General features: G+C 43.5%; 1 protein-coding gene across 1 annotated transcript in view; it reads right to left on the bottom strand.

The window, feature by feature from the left end:
* Positions 1-4,405: 4,405 nt before the first annotated feature.
* The window catches only part of NTPCR (nucleoside-triphosphatase, cancer-related), a 398,442-nt gene continuing 379,873 nt past the window's right edge, over positions 4,406-22,974 (bottom strand). The window contains exon 7 of the mRNA XM_078684553.1: positions 4,406-5,088. Coding sequence (XP_078540679.1) covers positions 5,020-5,088 — 69 coding nt within the window. The 3' untranslated portion in view covers positions 4,406-5,019. The remainder of the gene's footprint in view (positions 5,089-22,974) is intronic.

Genomic DNA, 22,974 nt, shown 5'->3' with positions numbered 1-22,974 from the left:
CCGCAGAACCCCCTTTGGGTGTGGACCAGTACGCAGTAGCACCTGGCGTTGCGGGGTCGGACATGCTGTACCGTGAGGCACTCTTTAACTCCAACTCTGCGAAATGTTCTCCAGCTGAGAAGGCAGCCAGCTGGAGCTTGGAGATTACGCAACCCCTGGATCAAGAGATCTGAAACTGCCTACGGGCGGAATGCCTCCGCCCCACACTGGATGACAAGGTCGCAGCTACGGCCGAAATTGAACCTTGAACCTAGAATGGCCATGTTTCTGGCCAAAAACGTTTGCGACCAACCAAGGGCATCTACCGCTCCTGGCAGTCATGCCGAGACAAGCTATTGGATTTGACTGTTCCGTGAACCAAAATACAGGACATGGTTGCGGATGCGAAGGCATCCAGGGCGCTCATCTCCCCAGAGGTTTTTTCTGGCTGGGCCCAGTGGGCAGTGATATTCTTGGGAAATAGCAATTGTGCCATCTCTACTGAGAGGTGCAGTACTCTCTTGATAAAGATGGATCCACAGTTAGGGGAACTAGTGACCTCAGAGCAGAACAGGTGGCGCATGGCAGGCTCTTTGGCGAACCTTTTTGTCAAGGAGCTTGGGAAGTTCGCTTCAACTGTCCATCAAGCACGTTTGGTTTTCTCAGGGGATGGCCATGGCAGGGGACACTCTGCCAGCGACCCTCAACCCCAAAGCCCCAACCCCCGGTAGAGGTCAGCCCTCCAGAAGTTGGCAATAGCATGTTTTGGAGGCCCCTACCCCACCTAAGAATTCAACAAATGCCAGGTTTTCTACCATTTCAAGATGGAGGGCATTCATTTCCACCAAGACCTTCTCAGGCAAAACGATTGGCTGGTATGTCTGAATCTGAAGGACTATTGCTTCATGATCCCAATCTTCCCACCACATCGACGGTTCCAGCGATTCCAATGGGGAGCTCAAACCTTTGAGGTAAACTCCTTCTCCTTCGGGTCATCATCTGTTCCATGTGTTCACCATGGTGCTTAAACCAGTGGTCGAATATCTGTAAGCATCCGGGATCCGCATGATCGTTCACTTGGACGACATACACCCCATGGTGCAATGCCCGCATACTGTGACTGTGCACCTCCACACAGCAGTGAATTTATTTCAGTCTCACAAGTTCATCATAAACCTCCTTCTCAATCACTGATCTTTCTGGGCTTCGTGATCAACTTGGTGGACACCACCCCGAGTCTTTCGTCCAGAAAAATTGACAAATTAAACCGCAAAGAGCGCAGGATGCTTGAAAAACCTGCTACATCTCTTCGGCAGATCCCCAGGGTAGTCGGCTTCCTGTCATCCTCTTTACAGGCATTTTTTCCTGGTCCCCTTCATTTCAAGGCTATGCCACGCCTGAAGGTATTGCATCTTTATATCAGAGTTGAGAGTACATCAGACCACGGTCTGATGTACTCTCAACTCGCTCTCCTTGGACAATGCCAAGGACGAGCAGAGCAGGGTGGTGGCTCACACACATGGAACTATGGAATGGGTGCGCAATCCTCGGTTCGCAACAGGATCTGGTAACAGAGTGTGACGCCAGTGGCACTGGGTTGGATGGTCTGCCACAGAGCAAACCCTGCATATTAACTGGCTAGAAGAGATGGCGGGTTCATTCGCGGTGAAGTATTGGACCTGGGAAAGCGCCCAAATCTGTATGCTCTTCAAGATGGACAAAATAGCTTTCAAGAGCTCTGTCGGATCTTGCTAAAAGTTTCTGGGAATAGTGTCTCAACCACCATATATCAGTAGTGGTGGAATATCTCCCGGGTTCTGCAAGGAAACAAGCTTGTGGAAACTACTACCAAGAGTGTTCCATGCTCTTTTGGATCAGTGGGGACCCTTTATGATAGACATTTTTGCATCCTGTCTGGATCATGAGCTTCCCCGGTACCTCATTTGGACATCGGATACCGGGGCAATAGCGGTTGACGTGTTTCTCCAGCATTGGTATGGTTAGATAGGATATGCCTACCCTCCTTTTGCCATGATAATGAGACTCACGGTACAGACCCGTTGCAAACAGGCGGACCTGGTGGTAGTGACCCCGATATGGAAGTGGCAAGTTTTGTTTCGGTTCTGATGGAACTTACTTGGGATTTTCCAATCCGTCTACCCCAAGATCAGTGTCTCCTCAGGGATCCTTACGAGACTCCCCACCTGCTGCTTGAAAATGGGTCCCTCCCGCTTATGGTATGGAGGATTACAGGTTATGATGGCATGTCCCAGAGCTTTCACGTAATGCTGCGGACCACCTCTCCTAAGCCTGGGCGGAGGGTACAATCAAACGATGCAAGTCAGCTTGGTCTTGGTGGTTGGGTTGGTGCAAGCAAATTAAATGGTTCCCAGAAGGACAGATACTGTCCACTTCTTAAATGATTTGGGCTCTTTGTGGCAGAAAGGATGGCCTATAGACCAATCAATACATTTAGGTCTGCAATTCCATCTGGTCATGCTCAAGTTGGGGGAGGACCAGTAAGAGAGCACCCTTAGGTACGAAAACTCCTCAGGGGTATCAGATTGTTCCTCTCTCAAGAGCCGAGATATTCAGTCCTCTGGGATGTTAGCATGGTGCTCCACCTTTTCCTCTCCTGGATGCATAACTAGTACCTTCTTGAAAACAGTTGTCCGCAAAGTTGGCCATGCTGTTATGTTTAGTGTCTTGCAGCAGGGTGTCGGACACCAGCCCTGGACATTACAGGATGGACATTTAGTCCGAATGGAGCCTCCTGTCATGTGTAACATCGCAAAAACTGTAATTCTAGACTCATTTCATACCTGGCTGTTTTGGACTCCCCAAAGTTGTGTGTTGTTCTTTGTGTCACGGCATATGAAACCATGACTGAGGCACAGCGGCCCCATGGGGAACAGCAGTTACTCATTGCCCTTTGTAGACCACATAGGGTGGTCTCTTCCCTGACAATTGCACGGTGGGTTTGATGGGTCATGCAGGAAACAGGGATCAACACTAAAGTGTTGGAGACTATTCTACCAGCGGGGATATGGCTCTGAAAGCATTCACTCTTGGGACACACTTGGGAGGATAACATGAATACGGCAAACTGGTCTGCGGATTCGACCTTTAAGAGGTTCTATTTCAAGCCAGATCCCTCCATTGCAACTCTGGTGGTAGACAAACTGTAAGCTGGCATAATCCTCAGCTCTGGGGCCTGACACAGAATGAAATATGTCCTAGAATTCATAAAGGAAAGTATCAAATCTATTAGGGACACGGAGGCCAGGATTAGCCTACCCTCCGCTTTTGGATCAGCGCCCTCCCAGTGATGCAGGATTCATCCGCTTGGATTCAAGTAAATAAGTCTAGAATCAAAGAACATGTATGAAACGTAATACGGTTTCTCTATGAAGACAGTATCCTATCTTATTGAGGTTTTATGGATTATTACATTTTGTAGTGGATTGTAGTTGGCCTGTGGTGATCCTAATGCCTGAATCTTGATTCATTGATTCTTGCAGGATGAGAATCGTCCAAACAGGAGTGAAAATTTCCATTGACTGCCTTGGCGTCAGGAAGAAAGAGGCTGAGCGTAGGCCGACGGAGGCTCAAGAGGGGACACTCGATGATCAGATTGGACATGGTATTCCTTCTTCTTTTCCCTATTCATTTTGGGAAATGAAGAGTTATGTTTTTTAAAATGGCTACTTTTTAATAAAATTAAGGAAGTGTGGCATAAACTGTGTCCTTAATAGAATTGGAACTTTCCTTCACGAATGCTAAGCAAATATTCATTCTTGTGCTATTACATATTCACACCACTGAGGTGCTAATACACTATCATAGGTGCACTTATTGTGTAGTATTCATCTTCCAAATATATTCAATGCTATGATATCGCCTGATTAGTGGTCTATCTTTTTTGGCTGTATTTGTTTTGGACAGCATGCTGGTTTTGTTTTTACTCCAGTTATTCCTCATTTCATCCTCAACAGCACATCTATCTAATCTTCATTTTCTCTTTTTCTGTAAATGTTTTTCTTGTGCACGGAAAATGTACATTCGCCCACTGTTTTTAAAATATAAATTTGCACAATGTCGCCCAGCCTTATTTTTCCTTCAAATGCTCCCAAACCCATATGTAAACTTCTATGTATGGTTTTATCAAAAAGAAGATTAATGAGTTGATAGATTATATTTTAATAGTCCGTAGCACTGTTTAGCACTTCATAGGGCACAATGTTTGCTGTCCACAAATGAGTTCATCCCAGTACTGCATTAAGCACTTTATGAGCTAATGAATTAATTCTCCATGTTTTAATCAGTGTTTTGGATAATGTTTTAACACGGTTCCTATCTGTTTTCCATTTTGTATTTTTATTGAAATTTGATGGTGATGCATTATAATTTTAACACATGAACAATGTATTTTTTGTGCACTTTTATTTTTCTTCATGTTTAAGATCGAATAAAGTCATATTGATTGAATGTGCCTGTCATACGCTCCAGATGACAATTAGTTTTCTGCATTAACGTTTGGTCCAAAAAAAGGATGTTGTGTTGCTGCCAACTATACGCATAAAGTCACCATGCTGTAAACCTTGTGCATATACTGCAAAAACCAATAAAGAAATTAAAACAAAAACCTATACAGCTGTCTTAACACTCAACACTGTGTCTTTCTCTACTTGTTAAACTTAAATGCCTCCACACTCATGTATTCAGTTGAATTAATTGTATTTGTGCTTTCATGCAACTTAAAATATCAAAGAACTTTTTGCGAAAGCTTTCAAATCTATGAATTGAATATTCAAATAAATCACTCAGCAATACAACATGATGTATTTCATAACAGACCCACCAAATACATAAGTTTTAATAGCAAATCTAGTTTAGGAATGCTTATCTGGGAAAAACAAATTCAACAAGTTACATGGAATAAGGTCTAGAGAATGTCAGAATGTGTTCCTCAATCCTACAAAATAAAGTGACGAACCAAACACCAGGCATGAACAAGTGTTTTCTTTATTTCTGCTGATCCTACTCTCTGCAGTTTTCGATTGTGGTTAGTATTTCTTGCAAAAGATCGTTCCTGTTTTCTTTCGTAACCTGTAGATGAAGAAGACAAAGAAAATCATCCAAGAGAAATACTGATTCACTGCTGAGCATTCCATCTGCAAAATATTTCATATAACTGACCTACTTATATTTTAACAAAGTGTTTTTTTAGGTCTGGACTAGATAAACTATTAGTTGTCTATCCAGACTTGTTGTAATAAAGAATAATACCTCATATTACATAAATAGAGAGATGCTTTTGTTCAACCTTCTTCAGCATTGGCTCTTTGGTTTGTTATACACATTTTATAAAAACCCACACAGCAGCATACATAATGATGGCCATAGCCCATAGGTCAGCTCTCAATGGCAGCCTCCTTTTGGGTTAACCCATAGGACTTCTATTAATTGGTTGCAATGTGACACTGTATGAGTGACAGCATTTGTCCTAAAACTGTCAACTACAGCATCAGCAAGGCAATGCACAGAGAGGAAAACGAGGCCCTCTCCTGTCACTATTCATGTGCTCAGTAGTTGCTACAGCCAATAACACTTGGTGGAGTGGGGGGTAATAAAGGAGAAACATAAAAGAACTTACCTGCTGCGGCCACGGTGCTCCTCTGCTCGCGCAAACTCATTGCTTCTCTGCTCTCATCCCCACTCAATCACGACCCTGCTCTCACATGAGAGCAGCTTTGTACTGGCTTGAGTGGGCTGCCATGCCGCTCCATTAGGGACTAGGAGCCTTCACTCATTCTCCACTTGACTGTGCAACACAGCCAGATGGAAAAATGCTAGTTGAGCATGTCTGTTTGGCCGGCCTAAGACAGCTCGCCAAACAGACGTGCACTTAAAGTGCGCCTACCACTCCACCTCCTACCTAGCTGAGGACGCTAAGATAGAGAGGATGGCACCACCCTGCACTCGACTCAGCAGACTTTTGTGAGAAAGTGTGGTGTCTTCATTACGAAATAACAAAACAGGAACATGAAGTAGTATGAAGCGGGTACGGTTTGATCACCTCAGCCATCAACAGCACAGTTTGTCACAAAGGTTATAGATAAAATGTAATCCTTCCCAACAGAACAAAATGGACGCCGTGCATGACGACGCATGTCAAACCTCCAAAGACTGCTTCCCAACTTCTAAATATGGCGCATGTACGTAACAGTGCAAGCGCAATATTCCATTTCTTCTGGAACGCAAACGTGAATCTGGCCTACGCTAGGCCACGATTTTCAGATTTCAGTGTAGCGCAAATGTGTGTCATTGCTTGCCCCTCCCTCTAACCTCCTCACCATGTGATTTACAATCCGAAGTCCTGAAACACAAGATGCTGGACTCGTAGAAAAGCCGCTAGAGAAGAAAGACCTTCTCTTCTTAAGAATGTACAGCCGCTGGAGGAGGATTTTCTTTTTTAATTTCTACACGAGGGGATGTTGAGATACACCCTCGCTCGTCGCCAAGAAAATGAGGTGTCTTCAATACGAAATAACGAGACAGGAACATAAAGTAGTATGAGGCAGGTAAGGTTTAATCACCTCAGACATCAACAGCACATATCAACTGTCTCAAATGGAATCAATCACAGAAATTCTTAAGTGGACATTCTACATAGAATGTACAATTTGGTTCTACATGGAGGTTCTATGTGAAGCAAGCCTAATGCAATGGTTCTATGTGAAGCAAGCCTAATACAATGTCACAGAAAGTTACAAATAAAATGATAATAAAATAGTTTTATTATAATTTTATTTTTAATCTACTGCCTTTCAGCAGTGGGGTGAAGCTCCTCGCCATAGCGGAGAACCCGCCCGTGCATGTGCTTTGCACAATAGCCTTCCAGGCAGCAGTTTCTGCACAGTTATAGTAGTGAGAATCGGGACAGCAGGGCAGCCTCTGTCGTGGCTCTTATGGCACCAGTGAAAAACAAAGTCTTACAGAAGTCAATGGGATTTACCCCAACCTACAATGGCCACTGTATCTTTTAGCCACATTCAGCTGATGTACCAATCATATTGTCTATTGTGACACCTGACCATTCCAATTATGACCATATTTCTTTGTAAAAGTTCACAAGTAAAACAGCTGAAAAAGATGCAATCAGGGGTAGAGGAAAATCGATTTCTAAATTTCAGAAAGAGACAGCACAACCTGCCTTCCTAACACCTTCTGGTCCTTAGTTCACTGCAATCTTGGGCACAGGGAAATTGCAGCTCACAAACTTAAGGTGAATATTTTGGGGTTCACCCAACAAACCCTTAAGGGGCCTTGGCAGGAGTGAGAGGAGGGTTCAGGATAGCTTGGAAGCTAGGGAGCCAACCTGTAAGTTTAGGCTGCTGCCCAGGAGACTCAACGCTGCTCCTCAATTCAGAATCTCATGGAAGACAGAAAGGCTCAACCTACACTTTGGAGTTCTACAGGCAAGGGCCTAACAAACTTTGCTCCCTAACAATACTGTTTGTACAACACTTTACTCACTCTCCTAGCCAATAAACAAGTGCACAATCCTTAAAAAACACAGCTTAAACAGATAACAGCGGACTACTGTTGTCTCAAGGCACCCACTGTTCAGTCTCTGATGTATAATATGTTTTTTGGTAAGAGGGAATGGGGGGGGCATTCTGCTTTCACTCACTTACTAACACAAAATGGGAGCTGTGGGTGGAAAGCTTAAGACACAGATCTGAGCACAGAGCAAGGGAGAAACTAGGAGGAATAATCAGGTAGTGACGGGCAATGTGAAAAAACAACAGATTTTGGACTGCAGAGCCCACAATTCAATAGTAAAAAATAAAACAGTCACATGCAAGCTAAAATCTCAAATTTCTAAACAAAACAGGTTCAAATGACAATCACGGCTAGAGGAAAATCGCTTTTTAAATTTCAGGAAAGAGACACCACAAGTCTGCCTTTTTTATCACCTAATGTTCCTTGGTTCACTGCAATCTTTGGCACAGGGAAACTGCAGCTCACAATATAGAGGTGAATATTTTGAGGTTCACCCAACAAGCCCTTAAGGGGCCTGGGCAGGTGTGAGAGGAGGGCTCAGGGTTGCTTGGGTGCTAGGGAGCCAATCAGCAAGCTTTGGATGCTGCCCACGGAGCTGGAAGGTTCTCCTCAATTCAGAATCTCCTAGAAAACAGACAGGCTCAATCCACTCTTTGGAGTTCTGAAAGTAAGGGCCTAACAAACGTTGTCTACTGTTTGCACAAAACTTTACTTACTCTCCTAGCCAAAAAACTAGTGTGATAATCCCCAAAAAAACACAGCTGTAACAGCTAACAGCATATTACTGCTATCTCAGAGCACCGTCTGTTCAATCTCTGATGAATAATATCTCTGTTGCTAAGGGGAGAAGAGGAAATCTGGTTTCACTCATTTCCTAAAACAAAACCATAGCTGGGTGGCTTGCTTAATACACAGGTCTATGCACAAAGCAGGGCAGAAACTAGAAGGGAAAATGATTTTTGACTGGGAAGCCCACAATTCAATAGGTTAAATGAAATAGTCAAGGGCAAGTACAAATCTCAATTTTCTAAACAAAACAGGTGAAACATTATGCAATCACTGTAGCGGAAAATCGCTTTTTAAATTTTGAGGACAAAGAAAGCACAAGTCTGACTGCTTAGCACCCACTGGTCCTTGGTTCACTACAATCTTGGGCACACGGAAACTGTAACGCTCAAATGGAGGTGAATGTTTTGAGGTTCACTCAACATACCCTTAAGGGGTCCGGGCAGGTGTGAGAGGAAGGCTCAGGGTTTCTAGGGAGCCAATCAGAAAGCTTTGACTGCTGCCCATGGGGCAGGAAGGCTCTCCTCAATTCAGAATCTCCAAGGAGACAGACGGGCTCAATCCACACTTTGGATTTCTGCAGTTAAGGTCCTAACACATTTGCCCTTCAACAATACTGTTTGTACAAAACTTTACTCAGTCCCATAGCCAAAAACGAGTGTAAAACCCCTAAAATACACAGCTTAAAAAGGTAACAGCAGATTACTGCTGTCTCAGAGCACCCTCTGTTCAGTCTCCTATGCATAATTTGGTTTCCCTTACTTGCTAACACAAAGATATAACACCAATACTGTGCTGTATGTATGTATTTTTTACTTTTGTATTCTTTTCCCCATTTTTTTACCGTACCAGCTAGAGGTAAAAATACATTTTGTTCCTACTGGACAGGTATTTTTATTCTTCCACAAACTCCCCCACCCCTATTTTTATGTATATTCTCTTCATCTATTAGAGACAAAACCGTAAGTGCTCCCACGTAACTCTTAGGCTGCTCCTACAGAGAACTGTGCACAGAGACCCAGGACATCAGTGAATTGTGGTGTACCAGAAACTCACCTCAGTTCCTAGAAAATCCCAACCAGCTAGAATCAGTGTCACATTAGCTCTTCGTCCTATAGCAAAGTAACTTATGATTAGACAACCTAGAACATGAGACTTAGGACAAACTCAGGAATAGTGGGAAGGGAGAACACTCTTTTGTTAATCTCTCATACCAGTCCACAACAGGAGTAAATAGGAGACACGGGTAAGGTTAAAATATTTATTTCAACGAAGTGCTCTCAGGTGCAGTATCTTTGCCAACAAAAGCAGACATATGATTAGAAATAATATGATCAGCATTGTTACAATTCCATAAAATACAAAGGGAGAAATCATATTACAATGATGGTGAAAACAGGTTGTATAGTGCCCAGTTATAACATCCTCCCTAAATAGGAACTATGTATTATAAACTAAAAAAGGTGTCTTAAGCTTGTACGGGGGACCCCATTACCTCTCCGCTCAGCAAGAGTAAATCACATCAGGAGCAGCAAAAGCTCTCTGCATCCCTGGAAATGGAAAATCTTCCAAGTGCCTGAAATCATGGCGACTGTGTAATAATAAAGGTGCCAGAATCTCAGTTGGCTCGCAGCTGCCATTTGTTGGGTCTAAGAAAGTGTTAGTCGATCAGTCCCAACAACAGCTACCATGTTATGGTAACCTTGACGAATTCAGCACTCACTGTGCAGACTACGGTCACGATCTTAGTCTAGGGATGTCGAAAACAAGCCTTTCTCACGTGAAGACATTCACGAGCCTAACTTACAAAAACAACTATATGCAGTGTCGTGTGCAAAAGCCGCAAAAGATAAAATGGCGTTTAAACATCTATTAAGCCATGCTAACATAACATGTGTGCAATCCAGGCCTAGGCCACACTACAACCTCCCTTGATCGGAGAACGCACAATAAAGGGAGCAATATTTGTAGAACGCAGAGTTCAAGTTCGAATGAGACCGAGCCAAGTTCAGAAATGTTGCCAGGCAAAATAATTGGGAGTAAAAATCTGAATTAATAATTAAGAAATGTCTGAAAACATGGGTGGACATGGTGTGAAGAAAACCTCAAAACCAAGAAAAATGTATCAGTGAGAAAAAAATCACGAGTCCAGTACGTGTCTATGAAGCAAAACAAATAAAAAATGTCACTTCAATCCAACAGCGTATAGGCACAGTATGTTGCAACTGCCCCCAATAGGAAGTCGTTGTTAGCATCCATGAACATGTCAGCCATCTACTTCAGTAATGGAAAGGAACATACATGTTCTTCAGTAACCGGAGCCTCTTGGACCATCAGAGGACAACTTGGGCTTTCTTCAAGATAACTGCCTGCCAGAAAGTCATGGGCTGCAGTCCATATGTTACAATTGCCCAGGATCCCATGAGCCGCTGAGCAGGCCATAATCCAGATTCCAGGACAATCTAGTTCATGAGCAACTAAGGGACTCATGAGTAGATCATAATCCGGGTCAAGAGACACCGTGTTGTAGTGACACAAATCCAGAGCCCATTCAAATCTACAATCCAGGCAGTGGAAAACTGGCTGCACGTATGTAAAGTAAGAGAACCGGAAAAATAAACCATACTCCACACTCAGAGTCGCCAGAGGTAGCGATCCATAGTATTCAAGCATCCAGTTACGAAGTTGGAGCCGCCGGGGCAGACCGTTGTGGGGCACAGAAGGTGCTACCATTTTGGAGTAAGCAAATTAACAGCAGTACGCCGGCACCCAAAGCGAGAATCAATGGGAAACCGCCAAAGGCGCTAGAAAAAAAAATGAAAAAATGCCGGTATCACACCAAATATAGTTTGGAATGAGGTCACAAGGCCAGAACTCACTACTTTAAAAAAGTGTGCCAGCCCCGAGGTAGAAGAGGCATTGAAAATCGTGTGAATCAAAGCACCGAAATGCAGGGGCAGATCAGTATTTAATAAGGCATGTACCTCAGTACGAGTGTTAGCAACATGAAGGATGAATGTTTCATACGCAGATGTAAGGGCGACTTCTTTCTGGGACAAAAGAATGCTTATTCGACTCATCTTGTTGAACTCTGCTTTCAAGGTCAGAATAGAAGGACAGATGGAAACACTGAACCTCCCATGTGGAGGAGGAAACAGAACAGTCTTACTGCAGACAACACGTAGGGAAACAGTAACGATGTACGGAATTCCCGCAAGCATACCACAGCAATCTTCATTATTTAATAACAAATAACTACCGTTTGCTAACAACGTGAAAGTCGGTGTAATAGCTGGGGCGGGGGTGCCTTTCAGAACACACGCAAGATTTGGTGCAGTCATATTACAGGAACCGTGCAATTCCAAATTTCTACAGACTAATGAATGGTCAGGAGTGGAAGTGTAGTCTTCACCTTTTAAATAAACTTCTTTTCCCTCCCTCAAGCAACTGTCTGTAAATGGAAGATTCCAGACTTCATGGAGAAAAGCGCTACCTAAAGGCTCAAATCTGCCTATGGCATAGTGTTTCATGCATGCTTAAAATTTAAACAGTGGAAAAGGGAGAGTTATTAACCGATGGATAAGCCAAACTGCAGAATTGCGACTCGGCCACTGAAAACGGTAATGGTTCTAATTTTTCAATATGCAACAGAGAAAATGTAGCATCTTTGATTGGCATAAATTGATGTTTAACAGTCAAATTAAAAGGCAAAAATAGCGAAGTCGTGTTCATGTAATTCAATTCAAAGAATCTTTATTCGGTGATTAAAAATCACCATAAAAGCACACACATATATACATAATAAAAAGTTATTAAACATTCCAAGATCCTTTGTGCAGAATGTAAACATAGCATAAAATACAAGCAATGCAGATGATAAAACAGAGTATGACTCTTAAAAGACATAAAATTTGGGACATTTCATTCTTCTCCCCTAGTGTTCCTTAAACGGACTGCTACCTTTATAAAATTCATAATACTACATAATGTTAAGGGGTCCGAGGCTTTCTGTAGAAATACCAATTCCTCCCTAGCATGGGCCAATTTGATTTTTTTTAACAGGTTTACAAGGAATCTGCGTCTGGGCATTGTATAAAAGGGACAAAGTAAAACAAAATGAAGGGAGTCCTGCGGAGACCTATTGTCGCAGCCGCAGGGCCCCTTCTGTTCAATTGATGTAGCGAATCCTGCTGGTAATGCCAACATAAATGGGAGTAGGTGCAGCCTGAATCGGCACATCAAGAACCTATCCTGTGCGTTATGCATGAGGTACAAGTATGGTTCCATACCTTCCACGCTCTTCACTAGGTTGTGTGCCCTCACTGTCTTTTTACACCCTTCCGCCTCAGCTCTGCGTAGGGTTTTCCGCTCAAGAAACATTTTCCCTACTTGCGATTTATTCTGGGCTACAATTGTTGCAGGGTCAGTAAAGAGGTTCCCAAAACATTAACGATGTACGGAATTCCCGCAAGCATACCACAGCAATCTTCATTATTTAATAACAAATAACTACCGTTTGCTAACAACGTGAAAGTCGGTGTAATAGCTGGGGCGGGGGTGCCTTTCAGAACACACGCAAGATTTGGTGCCGTCATATTGCAGGAACCGTGCAATTCCAAATTTCTACAGACTAATGAATGGTCAGGAGTGGAAGTGTAGTCTTCACCTTTTAAATAAACTTCTTTTCCCTCCCTCAAGCAACTGTCTGTAAATGGAAGATTCCAGACTTCATGGAGAAAAGCGCTACCTAAAGGCTCAAATCTGCCTATGGCATAGTGTTTCATGCATGCTTAAAATTTAAACAGTGGAAAAGGGAGAGTTATTAACCGATGGATAAGCCAAACTGCAGAATTGCGACTCGGCCACTGAAAACGGTAATGGTTCTAATTTTTCAATATGCAACAGAGAAAATGTAGCATCTTTGATTGGCATAAATTGATGTTTAACAGTCAAATTAAAAGGCAAAAATAGCGAAGTCGTGTTCATGTAATCCCATGGCACCTTCCCAGCCTTTAACGTGTGAAGAGACCATGCAAACTGCATTATAGAACATCATTGATTTTTGCCATGATACGGAACTGCAACGTCTTCTTGTACAATATCAGCGACAGATGAAACAATATTATCTAATGTGTAAATGCGGGAAGATAGGGTCGTAATGCTGTTATCCACAACTACAAGCACTTTTTCTAAATTGGCTTGATCAATAGCCCTAAGCCAAGAAGCAGCTTCAATTCGAGACAGTTTCCAAACTTCGTTGTAAATAGCATATATCCATCTTTACGTTCTGCCTGTTGCAGAACCTTTCACAAAATCATTAAGATCGACTGTGTCACTCAGTTTAGATAAATGTAATTTCACCGATGCCAAAATAGAGCGTTAGAGACAACTCTGACACAACTTGCCTACAGAATAGGTGGTGACTGAATGTTGATGTTCAAATCGGGGATCTATTCTAACCTCCGTATAGCCAGGGGTTAGACCCCGTGCTGGCAGGAATCTGCACGTTTTTGCCATAGTAGCCAGCCTTCGGGATTCATGTTGGAAACATTAAAAGAGGAGTTTCACAACAGGGTGTGTAAATCATTAATGGAATTACTGGTGTAATTATTCAATTGGAGTATTCACCCAAATCTGGAAATGAAGGTGTATTTAATTTTTTAGACGTAGCCAATCCAAATCAGGTGGTTTGTGAAATAGTAGTATTCAGAACAAACATATGGTTCGGGATGAGACATGCACGATGCAAAGCCTCTGTGCCTTGCACTTGACAACTTTTAGAACCCCAAACAGATTTAAGAGCAATGGTATCTTTCCACAGCTCATAGCCCCCAACAGCCAATTGGTCAATAAAGGACTTATAATACAGTAATTTGGTGTGGGTAAGTCTAACCTTTGAAGAGGACTTCTCAGTCATCTTAAAATAAAATGCTCAGCGTTGGATTGATTAAAATCAGTAAAACAAGAAAACTTTTTAAATAGAGTTTTAGAGCTGCCTTCAACAGGTGCGGGAAAATGTTCCCACTGAGTGTAATTAACTACATTTCTAAACGTCTTTGCTTTGTGCAGAAAGTGATTTCCATAGTGCTGATAACAGAATAAATCAGCATAATTAGCAGAATCTAGACACAAATCTTCAGCATCAAAGGCAGCATAATATTTCAAATCAGAAAATAGAGCCTCTACGGCCTGGACGTCCCAATCATCAGAGCGAATATTTTGTTTAATCACATCCCCCATAGAAACATTCGAGACATTAATAACCTGTGTGGGACCATGAATCTGGAACTTTACAGCATCTCATACAATCCCATCTAAGACAGGCCAATCAGTTATGTTCACAAATGTCTGGTCCTCCCTCTTCATTCTGTGTGATGAGGAGTGGGGTGCCAAAGTTCCATCAATTAGTCTAATTGTAGATCTTTCTTTCACATAGTGTCTGTTGACAAGACAGACAAAATACACCACAAATCCAATGGACATGAACAAAAAAATTGAAAAAAGCACCAGCCAAATGTAAGTACAATGGGGAATGAAGGAATGTTTTTAAATAAAGCAGCAAAAAATCGAAACTTTTGAAGGGGACTTTGATGTGGTAGAGCCAGTGTCAAATGAAAAACGCGATTGATTAGCATCACATGTCTCCAAATCAGGCATAGACAGGTCAGTGGGGTAAGTATATTCAGTATCATTAGGAGGATCACTAGCCGGTGGATTCAATAATGGATTCGTAACTGTATTCATCTCAATGGCAACATCAGGCCTGACTGTAGGATCTGGGGCCAAAACAGAGTTACACAGCATTGCTGGACAAGAGACTGCATGTGTCATACTATTAAGAATCGGCCACTCTGTGTAGTTTGACATCGTCACTGGAGATGTACCTGTTCCCCTTTCGCCCAGGAAGAGGAGGTAAAATGACTGTTCTTGTACCCTGCATGCCAAGCACAGGAACTGGAGCTCGATAGGAGGGGCCGAATTCCTTCTTGTTCTTGACCTTCTCTCTGACCAGTTCTCCAACTTAGGGTAGCCAGCCGACTACCGGAATCTGCAACACAGCATCTGATGTAGAGGGCAAATGTTCCTTTACAAGACTGTCTCTGGTCGTTTGTAGGTTCTGTAAAACATTAGAATGTTCATCTACGTCAAAGGATGCGGCTGTTGCCGACATGTCTAGACCCTCAAGGTCCGGAACAAACATTTTGATGCCAAAGAGCATTTCGTATGGGTACGCCCACCCAGAGACCTTCTAGGGAGATTATTAAGTGCATGCTGAACGCTATTGAGGTGGTTAAGCCAGTCCCTACCTAATACCGTAGCTGTGAAGGATTGCTTTTAGTCCAAGTTCATACGCTCCACAACACTATAGCCCTCCGGCCTGTATGGAGACGAAATTTTGACTTGGACCCCCCCCAATGAATGCATGGCATCCCTGTATGCCTTAAGAGGCAAACGCTGGACCCTGGTCCGAATGGAAGGTGCCACATGCAAAAACTCCCACAAAGACACACAAATCCCTTATGACAGTTCTGGAATCAGCACTCCAGTGGGGCCACAGCCACACAAAGCGTGCGCACGAATCAACTGCAACTAAGATGTACTTATAAGCAGTATCAGAGGAGAAAAGACCGCCCTGGTCTAAATAAACACACGCAAGTGGTTTATTAGAAATGTACAACTGTGTCTGGGGCGGGCGTGCAGCAGTAGAGGGTTTAATCTGCTGAAAAGTGTCACATTGAAGGACATAATCACGCGTCTGTTTGTACAAACCGTGCCACCAGTAACGCTGCAGGAGAGATACAGTAGCTGACACGCTGGAATGCGCAGACGCCATGCCCTCATGAGCTGCTATAATCAAAGCCTGCCTGCGGTCCGCTTTGGGAATTAACCTGTCACCAATGATGTTAATTCTCACATAAGGAACTTTATCAGGACTGAAATGATAAGAGTATTTAGAAGGGAAACCTTTCGGGGAATTACCTCCCTTCTCCGTTGCAACAATAGCTGCCAAGATGTCATCATCAATCATACTTTTGGAATGTGTAACTGATGCTACTGAATATGTTGCAATTACTGTCTTGGCGGCTTCATCGGCAAGACTATTGCCAACAGCGCTTACTCCAACGTGCTGGAGACCCAGAGTATGAATTACAAAGACGAGAGGGAGCTTTTCTTTAAGCTCGGCCACTAGAACCCAGATCATTTTATGTTATATTGTGCGACCTTTGGAGTCACAATAGTCATTTTTAGTTCAAAAGGCTAAATTGTCATTGTATGATTGAACACAGTAGTAAGAGTCACTTATGATAAGAGTAGTCACACTGGGATCGGCATACACCAATGCAAGCATTAGAGCATGAAGCTCTGCCAATCGGGCGGTACAGTCCCCTAAAGTCTGTGTATGCACAACATTGGACTTGAATTCAGCATCCACCATAGTACCAACCACTATTGCGCAGGCCATATGCGTGCTTTGAACCGGTAGCAGCTTGCGCACTACCGTTAGTGTATATGATACAATGAAAATCCTCAAGTGGGCGCATCATCAGAGTAGCAGGATGAACAAATTCATACTGCAAAAACTCCTGAGTCTGCAGAGAGGAATCAAAAATTAACGTAACATCCAGAGATGTCAAGGACGTGGCCCATTGTATCCACTGTTGGGGCAAAGCCTTTGAATTTGGTACACTGGCTTTCGCCACTGCCTCCTAGGCAGGATAGGGAGTAACAACCAAAATGCATTTTCCATACGACAGTACACGTTCCTTAAGAATCGCCATTTGCACCGCTGTCCAAACTTTTTCCACAGTGAAAAAACGCAACTCAGCCGAAGTGTACAAGTGTGACTTGTAAGAGATTTGGACTGTCAGCTTCGTTAAAAGTGAGGTACGTGAAACCCACCGCCCCTGGTACAATTCTTATCTCCAGGTTGGTGTGGTTATCACGAGTCAACAAGCAGTTAGGTTCTAGAAGATCAGCCTGCAAAGATTGCAAGATGGCTGAATGTTCAGGCAACAAATATCAAAAAGGGGGGAGTGAAGAGGTGGTGCAGAGCTGCACCAAGGTGGGCGCGGCGTCCTCTTCTGAAAGTACAAATAATCAACAAGGACCACCTACGTAGAATTAGTGTGTAGCCAGGTGTTCATGGAATACACAATATGTGTTAAAATACCCCTCACACACCAAAAGGGCCCTTGGTGTCATGCTTCATCATTGGGGTCTTCCCGCCCCGCAGCGGGACGGGGCAGTGCTGCGACAAGCGACTACGCTGGAGCACCTTTAATTGTGAGGGTGCTATGTGAGTGAATGCGAGTGAGTGTCAGTAGGGTCAGGGGTGATACTAAATAGGTGATGTTAAAAAAATACCTGGCCTAGTGGTAGAAAAGAATTTTTAATAAACACTGGCTGGTATTGTTAAAAAATTGTGATGCGGAGAGGTAAAGTGAATTAATGAACTTACTCTCCTGTGCGGGTCAACATGTTTCGGGGCCTCGAGCCCCTTCGTCAGGACCGGGGACTGATTCCCCTGTCACCCACTAATGTTTCACCACAAAAATAAGGGTGTATGTAATAGAAATTATGATCAATGTGTACAGATAATTTATAATTAAATATCCGTGTTCCTGGCTATATCAGTAATGCTGATGTAGTAAGCTCAGGATATTTGGAGTCAGTGCCCCATGAGCCAAATCTGGAGCGAAGGGTACAATGAGGATCTTCCGTGACGGAAGCCACGGACGAAGGAGGAAGCACCGCTGTGCTGGGGGTTGATTTGGATTGGTGCACATGGGTTCGTGATATATATTTTTTATATTCGCTGTCACATTTTTTGTTTATGCGATGTTAGTTTCGGGTACACATCACGAGCATGTGGTTTAATGCACTCGGTCTGATTCATCACAGGTCTTTTTAAGCGCACCACGGTACACTGGGTTCTCTTAAATTGTCAACTCGGCATGATTTCACTTTCTCTTAGTCAAACACGGTTCCCCGGGAGTGTATGCGGCATGTTCCCCTTTTTGTTTGTCCTTAGCATATGTACTCGTTTTGCCTGATCATTTGTATAGGTGTATGGAGTGACTAATTTGGTCCTGTTTGTTCCCTGTTACAGACCCCTGATGAAGGGTCACGGTCACAAGACCCGAAATGCATTGGGTGATTCTAAAGTGATACACATCTATTTGTAACTGCAGCATAAGAATGCTATTATGCATGCAAGGAAATGTATTGGATATGTGACGTCTTGAAATTCACTTTTGAAAATTTGAAAAGGCACCATTAAAAACCTATGAACTGGATTAAGAAACTTTGATGTTTCAGAGTTGATTTTGCGCTCAGCCAGGAGGATAGATTCTTCTACCCTCAACACTTAGCGTACCAGAAACTCACCTCAGTACCTAGAAAACCCCAACCAGCTAGCATCAGTGTCACATTAGCTCTTCGTCCTATAGCAAAGTCACCAATGATTAGACAACCTAGAAGATGCGACTTAGGACAAACTCAGGATTGGTGGAAAGGGAGAACACTCGTTATACTCTTATACCAGTCCACAACAGGAGTAAATAAGAGACACGGGTAAGGTTAAAATATTTATTTCAACGACGTGCTGTTAGGTGCAGTATCTTTATCAACATAAGCAGACATATGATTAGAAATAATATGATTGGCATTGTTACAATTCCATAAAATACAAAGGGAGAAATCATATTACAATGATGGTGAAAACAGGTCGTATAGTGCCTAGTAATAACACCCTCCCTATATAGGAACTATGTATTATGAACTAAAGAAGGTCTCTTAGGCTTGTACGGAGGACCCCATTCCCTCTCAGCTCAGCAAGAGTAAATCAAATCAGGATCAGCAAAAGCTCTCTGCATCCCTGGAAACGGAAAATCTTCCAAGCGCCTGAAATCATGGCCAGAATCTCAGTTGGCTCGCAGCTGTCATTTGTTGTGTCTAAGAAAGTGTTAGCTGATCAGTCCGAACAACAGCTACCATGTTATGATAACCTCGACGGCTTCAGCACTCACTGTGCAGACTAGGGTCACGATGTAAGTCTAGGGATGTTGAAAACAAGCCTTTCTCGTGTGAAGACATTCGCGCAGCCTAACTCACAAAAACAACTATATGCAATGTTGTGTGCAAAAGCAGCAAAAGGTAAAATGGTGTTTAAACATCTAATAAGCCATGCTAACATAACGTGTGCAAACCAGGCCTAGGCCACACTACTGCAGCACACCCCGTTCTGCTGCGGAACGGGCGGAACCTAATGATGAAGCATTCCACCAAGGGGAAACCCTAGTGGTGAGGGTTATCTTCTTTCTTTATCCTGATACCCTTCCCTGCCCCCTATTCTAATAATTGATAGTGATACAATTGTTTCTTGAGCGAAGATTGGCCTTTACCTAATTAGTTCATATACCAGGTTACTGTTATCTTCGAATGCATTCTCTTAACTTATGCTTTGAATTTAGCCTCTGATTGTTTTGTTCTTCTTAGATAAATTGTATCACTTTTATTATACTATGTACTACCTTTACTTTATCACTTCTTTATGAAATAAAATGCTTTGAAATGAAAAAAAAAACAGAAGTGGAAACAAAGTCCAGAAGCGATGGATGGGCTCTCTTTGTTTATGGGTAAGTTAAATAGGAGGATGATTCCTTTTGTTTTTCTCCTCTATCTCCCCCTCTTGATTTACATATAGTTCCATTACTAGTCATTGCAAGTAATCAGGAAGCCATGTTAAAGATAATTACTGGGCACTGGTGATTACAAGTTATCTAGCTATATAATAGCTTCACTGAAAATAATAGTGTTTGGTATCAAACACCACGTCCTGATAAATCCATACTGATGCCAGTATCAGATTTATGAAGACATGCACCCAGTGGACACCTAAGAGGTGCCTCCTGTAACCCAACTAGTATTTTAGTGTGTTGGCTGAATGGTACCTTTCAGTCTGCAACCAGAGACGAGTTTCTGATCCCCTGCAAGGGAGAGTCAGCGCTCTCAGAGATCAGGGATAATGCCTGCTCAGCAAAGGTGTTCCAACCTCCTCCAGCAGGATTGCTTGTAAACCAGCATATCAAGGCCACAGGCTTTAAAGCCTCTGCCCGCTTTGATATGCAACCCGGCTTCCCCCTGCACATGGGAAACACCACAGCCCGCCCTGGGGCCCATTTGGCACCACAGCAAGCATGAAATTAGATATTCAGGAGGCCAGTTTCACTCCTAGGCTAGTTACATCCGTAAGCTGGGCTACCTGAAGTGGACAGCCAAAGAAGAGTTTCACCATCTTGTTTTCGTTGAAAATAGAGAGTAAGTCAGGGTTAAGCCCACTCCCTACAAGAAGTGGTCATATTGGGGTTTTAATCACCCTAGTGATAGGTAGCCCATTGGCTACTACTATATACTACCCTAAAAGCCCCTAAATGGAGTATTGAGGGGTCCACCTGACACCAGACTGATGGAGCCCACTTTGTGGGAACTTAAGAGGTCAAAAGAAGAGGTAACACCACAAGATCTAAGGACCTGCATCGCAATTGGTGCCAAACCCTGCCTGGCTGCTTTCTCTTTGACTATTGTAAAGACCTGGCTTGGCATGCGGCTATGCATCATTCCCAACACTTGGGCGACTGCCCAGCACTTCAACAATCAGCTATTATCTCCCTTAGGGTGAAGGAGCCACCCCCCCTGTAGCTGCAGGCACCAACTGCATCTGCCTGGTACCTCGTGTTGGTGCCCATATGACCCACTGAGGGAGTAACACTTCAAGAGGAGGTTGCTTGTGGCTCTAGATGGTCAGCCCAGTCTCTGTGCCAGATTTCGAGATGCTAGACCCTCCAGGAGCCCCCACTTCACCAAAACCAGGGCACTTGCATCAGCCAAGGCGTGTTCTTTGTGCAGACCAGACACCACAGTCTTGGAAGCCTTCCTGCACGACGAGGGACTTCGGGACAGATGAGATGCATGGCCAGAGTGGCCCTGCTGTTTTATTTTATTTCCCTCTGCAGAACCGACGGACAAAACTTTAAGAGCCTCAACTCCAGTGGCCGGCCAGCCAGCCAAAACCCTTTGCACCGGAGCTCCACAACCCGTGGCCATAACTGCTGACTGCGTCCCCTTAGCTTAGGAGTCCTCATGCCTTGAGCCCCCCTTTGGGTTCACCCAGACTGTCCCCCAATTCTCTCCTTGCAGCCTTTGTTTCAGCGCTCGAGGCTACCATCCCAAACAACCCCTCTGCACACAGCCACCCCAGGCCAGGTAACCCAAAACTGCTGGTTGTTCTTTGGGCCTTGTCCCCCTAGCACCTTAAGTACAAAAGAGTACCCTCGACCTTCAACTACAAGTATCTATTTGCAGTGTCTGGTTTTCCTCCCATAGTTTAACATTATCACATTCGAGGCTCATGCCTCAGAAAACAGTATTTGAGCAGATTTATTATTTAGCAGTTTTGATATTTTGATATTCTAAAGACCTTGGTGTTGAAATTCCTATTAAAATTGCTCTTGGATTTCTGAGTGAGTGTTTTAACCATTTCTTGACTATAAGAGTACAACAAATGTTTAACACTTTCTCTGACAAGCCCAAGCTGTTTGACCACACTACCACAAATAGAGCATTGTGATTATTATGGTAAGCCCTGTAAATCACATGTGAGCTGTCTGGACTCTTTGCATGGTGTGTCCTTACACTGGCAACACTAAAAAAAGCAAGATTCCTACACAAGGTACTGTATGGGTTGGAAGACTTTATTGCATATCTTGATGATATAGCTGCTTTAGCTCCACCTGGCAGGACCACATGACCCGTCTCAAGGAAGTGTTTCAGGCCCTGCGATAGGCAGGCCTTGCTGTCAAGGCCAGCAAGTGCCTGATAGAGCAGGGACCCAGGGATGTATGGTGTACACAGCCCACCTGCTTGGTGGAGAACATGTACAGCCTCTCCAACGCAAGATCCAAACCATTATGACTTGGGAGCCTCGCAAAACAAAAACCCACGTCAGAGCATTTCTGGGCATGACTGGGTATTACAGGAGATTAGTGAAGGGGTTTCACACCATTGGTGCCATCCTGCCAGAACTCTAAAAAAAAGAGCCCAAGCAGGTAATTTGGTCCAAAGCGTGTCCGAAGCCTTTGACATCCAAAGAGGCCCTGTGCACGACATCTGTACTCAAAAGCACCAGACTTTAGCAGAAGGCTTGTGGTTCAAACAGATGCTTCAGAACATGGGACTATGGCAGTATTATCAGAGATATATAAGGAGGGCCAGTATCGACCAGTTGCATTTGTAAGTATGCGACTCCTCCGCAAAGAGCATAGTTAGAGTGCCATACAGTTTAGTTTAGCCATTTATAGAGCGCATGGTTATACTACCGGTGTGTTCCCGCGTTAGAACAGGCACTCTGAACGGGTACGGAACAACATTATTAGCATATTAAAGCAGGTTATTCACTATGGGCAGCATGCTAAACTTAATATGCTGTTAGGAATAATCATGTCTTCAGTTGTTTGCTAAATTTAGTTTTGCATGGTTCTGTTCTTAGGGCCATTGGAAGAGTGTTCCACACTTTTCTGCGAGGTATCTGAAGGAGCGTGCCCTCATTCTGGCTGGCTTTAGAAAGTTGCTACTCTGTAA

This window comes from Lissotriton helveticus, chromosome 3_2 (assembly GCF_964261635.1).
Source record: "Lissotriton helveticus chromosome 3_2, aLisHel1.1, whole genome shotgun sequence".
NCBI classification, from domain to species: domain Eukaryota; kingdom Metazoa; phylum Chordata; class Amphibia; order Caudata; family Salamandridae; genus Lissotriton; species Lissotriton helveticus.
The sequence above is the reverse complement of the archived record's forward strand: the minus strand, read 5'-3'. Positions and strand labels throughout refer to the sequence as shown.